Genomic DNA, 5976 nt, shown 5'->3' with positions numbered 1-5976 from the left:
CATCTCCCTACCCCCTTAGCCCATCTCCCTAACCGCCCCCCCCCACACACACACACACACACGCCACCTCCTTAACCAACCCCAGCCCTAACTCCCTAACCCCACCCCACCTTCCCAGCTCCCCCATCCGATCTCCCTAACCCCCACCCCTTACCCACCCACCCCCTATCTCCCTACCACCACCCCCCCCCCCCCACCTCCCAACCCCAGCCCCCATGTTCCAATATGCAGGAAAGGAGGGAATCACAGACACCAAAAAGAAAATACACCAACACACACACTCGCTCAATCATTCCCAGAGACACATAGGAATAGGACAAGGCAGGAGGGGAGAGAGAGGAGGAGAGAGAGAGAAAGTTTTCTAAGATTGCCTTAACTCCTCCCAGTGCTGTCCACGATTAATGAATCGAACTGGACTCCTTTTAAGACGCCTTTGACTGGCCAATGGCTCCGAGTGCCATTCTGATCATTGATCTGCGCCCAATCAACGATAGGAGTTAGCGGCCGGGTTTTCCTCTCCGAACTCAGCGTCTTGCATTGGCTTCGCTCTTTTTGTTGTTAAAGAGGGGGCGGGAGGGGGAGAGACGGAGCGATCTGTGTGTGTGTGTGTATGTATGTGTGTGTGTGTGTGTGTGCCCCCCCCCCCCCCCTCAGGTAGGATTGACTGGATTGCAGAGAGAGGGGAGGCACTTTGCTAAGTAGAGTTGGGGCCGTTACTATGTTATCTTCGGGACTCGGAATGAAGATGCCTGGTTTCAAGGACCGGGGCTAACTCAAGCCTTCCATCCTGTAAACCCAGCAAAGATTGCAGGCCGTTCCTACTGAAACCATCTCCAATAATCAACAGTGTTTTGTTTTTTTAAAACACGCAAGAAACGGCCTTTGGGGAAGAGAAAACGTTTATAATTAAGAGGGGGGCGAATATCGAAGGGACTATTCCTTCTCTCCCCACCCCCTCCAACCCCGAGGATGACGTCTGGGGTAAATTTGAAATGCAACCCGGCTCTGCCGCCCCGAATCGAGGAGAGGAGACGGCGCGGGCCCCTGGATCACTTCCCACCTCCGGCAAACTCCAACAAGCCCCTCACCCCTTTCAGCATCGAGGATATCCTGAACAAACCTTCGGTGAAAAAAAATTCTCATCTCTGCTCGTCGGGACACTCGGGGGCGGCAGACAAAGTGTCCGGACCCGGGCTTGCCAGGAACGGGTTGCCCAGTCAAACCTCACCGCTCTGCGCCCTGGAGGAACTAGCCAGCAAAACTTTTAAAGGTCTGGAATTGAGTGTGATTCAGGCGGCCGAAGGTATTTGAGCAGACCCTTTTTCGTTGCTGTACAGTTAAATTAGAACACACATTCTTTACGGGTGTAGAGGGGAACTATTTTTTTTTAAATAAATTAAAAATTAACTCCTGTTAAGTTTGCACGAAATTGTGGCACATTTTAGACAAATTGTTCTTGCTAACCACATTTTACATTTATAATATTTCTCCTGTGTGTGTGTGTGTGTGTTTCAGAATTCCTCTCGGGAAGATATATCAGAAGCACATCTCAAATGCTAACCTATCCCTTATTTTTAAAGCTACTACCCAAAACGGGCAGATGATTTCTCATAAATCATCTCCTAGTGTGGATATTTTCTGTCCTTCCTGTTATTTTTCATGGGGGAGGGTCAAATTAATATACCCCCCCCCCCTCCCCGATGCAGAACACGTCTCACATTTTAATCAGGCTGTACAGTTTATTGTGCAACAATTAATTGGGGGGGGGGGGGTTCATTTTAATAAACTTGTTAAAAGTGTCCGATAGCCCGTTCAATTACTCTCCCCACATTGAGATTGAATTTATTTAAATCACTGACAAACATTGTTGGAATAATTCCTGTTGTGTTATACATATATATGTGTGTGCGTGTAACATCTATATATAAAACTATGTTTTGATGTCTGATCATTGTGCTGTTAAGTATTAAGTGCCAAACGCGTATCCCTCCTCACCAGCCAATTAATTACCTTTCAATAATATCTTAATATTTTCGTAAAAAGCTAAACTGCGGACAGTCATATAAATGCACTTAAACATGTTAGTAAATATAAGGTTATATAGATATTCAGCAACATATTAAATGCACAAATATGGACACACATATATAGATAGAGTGGGATTGCAATGTCAGTCTCAAAAAATAATTTCACTCTTCTTAAAACTCCAGAAATATATTTTAAGAACGGGGTTTTGCCATCACGTTTACTGCAATCGTTTCTTTAAAATGACGCTTAAAATAAAGTCAGACTAAAAATTAGGGAGGCTGAAACGACTCGCAGTTCACACATGTGGCGCGAATATAATGATGAAATGGACAGAAATTGAAACGATATATTTTTTTGTATCCCATTACTGCAATCGCTATCAAACGTGTGCTGAGGGTGGGGGAGAGTCTGTCTTTTTACAACATGATATTTTTCTGGCTTCTGGGCAAACGGGGAGTTTCGAAATGCTGAGCGAGGGACTGTGCAGACTTTGTCTGAATCGACGTGAAGAGAGACAGGATTTCTTTTCGGCTGTGGGATCTATCAAGTCACCGTAGCCCCATTTGCGAAAGTATCTGCAGCAAATGTTGTTTCAACTCACACAGAGAATGCCATTTGTGCGGCTGAGTTGGGGGTGGGAGCGGTAGAAGGTCGAAATTGTCAACTCGCGATTTTGTGCGTGTGTGTGTGTGTGTGAATCCATTTCTAACTGTAAACGGAGGCTAATTGAGCTTAGCGCCAGCGGTAACTACAAGAGGCAGACGGTGTCCCTCTCTCTCGGCCTCTTGAGTGGAGAGGAGCATCAGTCACACGGTTAGTTACCCGCTCACAGGAAGCAAAACACATTTCCAACCGGCTGCCTTGTGTCGGGGACAGACTTACATTTAAAGAGTTTCAGAAAGCGCGCTCGCAGTCTGCCCGTTTACAGTTTGAAAAATATATACACACTGCGTGTATTCTGCGGTGCAATTGTTGCATGTATTCAGGTGCTGTGTCACATTGTTTACATAGGGATGTAACCACCTCACACTCTTACAGGGTATATCGTGTGTAAATGTATCTTCTGTGCAAAGCACATATTGCATAATTATGTCATTTATATACACCTTTGCACAATGTGCACACTTTGTTGGTGCGTGCAGGCAGATCCGAGTGTAGAAAAGTTGATATACCAAGTCCACTTAAACATGCTTTGAAATAACATTGCTTATACTTGAGGATGCGGATCTGTAATCATTTGCATACTGTACAATAAACACCATTCACTACACTATGTAAAGAGGGGCATTTCCTATATAACTTCTGCGTGGATTAACTGTAGAATCTAACATTCTGCCTGCACTCAGCTCTGGATGCCTATGTAGAGAACTTGGACAATCGCTGCTGTGACATATATTGGCAACCAGTTTTCCACGAGTAATCTCTCATTTTAAAAGCAAACCCAACCTCAGCGCTGTCAGTTATTTCACCAGGACTGTGTTGCAACTTTTATTTTTGTTTAGTGACCAGGTAGAAGTAAAATAGATCAGGAGGAACGCCAAAATGGCACTAACGTAATATTGAGAGCGTTATGTATTTGTGAACAATTTGTTGGAGAATTTTCCGTGTGCATGTTGATGACTTTGTACATTTACCAAATATCGTGTTACAACGTTTCCTCCTTATTTCCCAGGCCGGGACCATGTCACGACGTTTGGTCAAAGACAGAACTCGAAAAAGAGACGCAAGTCCCGCACCGCCTTCACCAACCATCAGATTTACGAGCTGGAGAAGAGGTTCCTGTATCAGAAGTACTTGTCTCCCGCCGACAGGGATCAGATTGCCCAGCAACTGGGGCTGACCAACGCGCAGGTGATCACCTGGTTCCAGAACAGGAGGGCCAAACTCAAGCGCGACCTGGAGGAGATGAAAGCCGACGTGGAGTCGTTGAAAAAGCTGCCGCCCCAGCAGCTGGAACAGCTGGTGCACCTGGAGGCGTACCCGGAGGACGGAGCCGGCTCCAAGTGCGAGAGCTCGGACCTATCCCCTAAACTGTCCCCGGCGTCTGGACTCGGGCCCTTTCCCAACTCGCCCCAGTGTTCCTCAAGAGACCAGACTACTGATGAATTTTCTGAAGACGAGGAGATAGAAGTGGACGATTGAGTGAGGTCAAATGAATCTATATTTAAATATACATATATATCGGAAAGAGTTTGAGAATGGGGGTAACTCTAAATCGAAACAGGGAAAAAATCCTGCCAGTGACAAGGAGGAAGACAGACATGGGATTAACCAGCGACTCCGTGTCCTTTCAAAAACTTTTTAAAGTGCAAATTAACGTTGGGATCGCTGCACGCTGTTGAACCCGATTCAAAGGAGCCAAATAGATATGGACACAAGGAAATACAGACTGATTTCCCCTTGTCTTGTATGTAAGAAGCTCTATCGGTTTCATTTGTTGGGGAAGGGGTGGGACTGAGTGCAATTTTACACATTAATTAATTGTACATGTCTTGTTTTTGTTTTTTTCTCTTCCTGTTTACTTCTGTTCGTTCAACTGGACCGATCCAAACAGAGTAAACCCGCCAAGCTGCTACAACAGGGACTGCTAGCAGCCTCAGTCTGTTAATAACTTTTCTTTTTATATATATATATAAAAGTATCAATCTTCCCAGGCCGAAGATTAATACACGTGGTTAATTTATCTCCCAGGACACGCGTGGGGAGCGGAATTAAAACCCAGCTTTTATTTTTCACTTCATTTTGTACATTAGAAAGATATCATTTGGTGGCTGCCTGCATTGATGTGGACACTCCCCGCCCCCCACCCCTAAAGAAATAGCCGCCTTCACACAAAAAAGGTCCCCAGTTCTGTTCCGTTATCTGTTGCAGCAACGTTTAAATTACTAAACTTAATCGAGTGCATCACTTAAGTTATTGAAGCGTTTTTAAACTGACAGGGGAAGGGATTGGCAGGATGATGTGACTGTGTGTATATATTTTGAATAAAGACAGGAGAGGCGAATTATAGTAAGCGATATGCACTGCTCCCTCTTTTTTTTAGAATAAATAACGAGAAAGATGATTCTAATTAACCTTGCTTGGAATTCGTTTGCGGGTTCAAGCCCCACTCTTAATTTGAAGGCTGGGCTGACATCCCAATTCGTTCCTTGTTCTGGAGGCTGCCCGTTCCACGGCCAGTCCATGTGAACGTTGTGAGGTCTCCGGGCAGAATTGGATAAAGAATCTGGTCGTCACTCGGGAGAAAGTGGACTGGCTGCTTGCTGATGGCGGTCCTCTGCGCGGAATCTTTGCGTGCAATTTAGAACATAGAACATGGGCTTACGGGGATAGGGCCTGTGTCGGTGCAGACGGGCCGAATGGCCTCCTGTACTGTAAATTCTCTGATTCCAGGTGGAACCGTTTAAGGAGGTTTCCCAGAGGGATAGTGAAAGGGGGGGGGGGGGGGATACACCGAAAGCCGAAGATTCCCTCTCTTAACTCTCGTCGGTTTCATTCGAACCAGGGGAGTTATTGAGCACAAGGCCATTCGATCCATCCTGACTGTGCCAGCAACCTGAAGCTCTCTAAATAGCCATTGTCTTTGTTTCCTGGCAGCACATTCCATATCACAATATCACTGAGTGAAAAACATTTTTTTTTAATAAACTCTTTGCTCCTTCGCCAACTTCCTGATCAATTCCAAGTCGTTCCCAAGTGCAGCACTAGTTAAACTAAAACTGGGCAATGCAAAAGTCAGCCTTGATCGGCGATGCCAACGTTCAGAGAATAACTAAATATATGCTGTTTTAAAAAGATCATTATACAGGCCGCCTCTCCCAGGTTGAACCATTTCCCCATGGCACAGAGCAAATTGTACAAGATCATTCGCGTCCGCCTGCGGGCCAGTATTGTCCGGACGGGCAACGAAATAATATTTATTCAAGGCGCCTGACCGTATCATCGATT

At 45.5% G+C, this 5976-nt stretch overlaps 1 protein-coding gene across 1 annotated transcript; it reads left to right on the top strand.

The window, feature by feature from the left end:
- The first annotated feature begins 276 nt into the window (after positions 1-276).
- lbx2 (ladybird homeobox 2) lies at positions 277-5045 on the top strand. Its single transcript, XM_072497711.1, has 2 exons — positions 277-1303; positions 3701-5045. Exons 1-2 carry the CDS (start codon positions 970-972, stop codon positions 4168-4170), a joined length of 804 nt encoding a protein of 267 aa, XP_072353812.1. The 5' UTR covers positions 277-969; the 3' UTR covers positions 4171-5045.
- The last annotated feature ends 931 nt before the right edge of the window (positions 5046-5976 follow it).

Source organism: Scyliorhinus torazame, chromosome 3 (genome assembly GCF_047496885.1).
Source record: "Scyliorhinus torazame isolate Kashiwa2021f chromosome 3, sScyTor2.1, whole genome shotgun sequence".
Taxonomy (NCBI): Eukaryota; Metazoa; Chordata; class Chondrichthyes; order Carcharhiniformes; family Scyliorhinidae; genus Scyliorhinus; species Scyliorhinus torazame.
The sequence above is the reverse complement of the archived record's forward strand: the minus strand, read 5'-3'. Positions and strand labels throughout refer to the sequence as shown.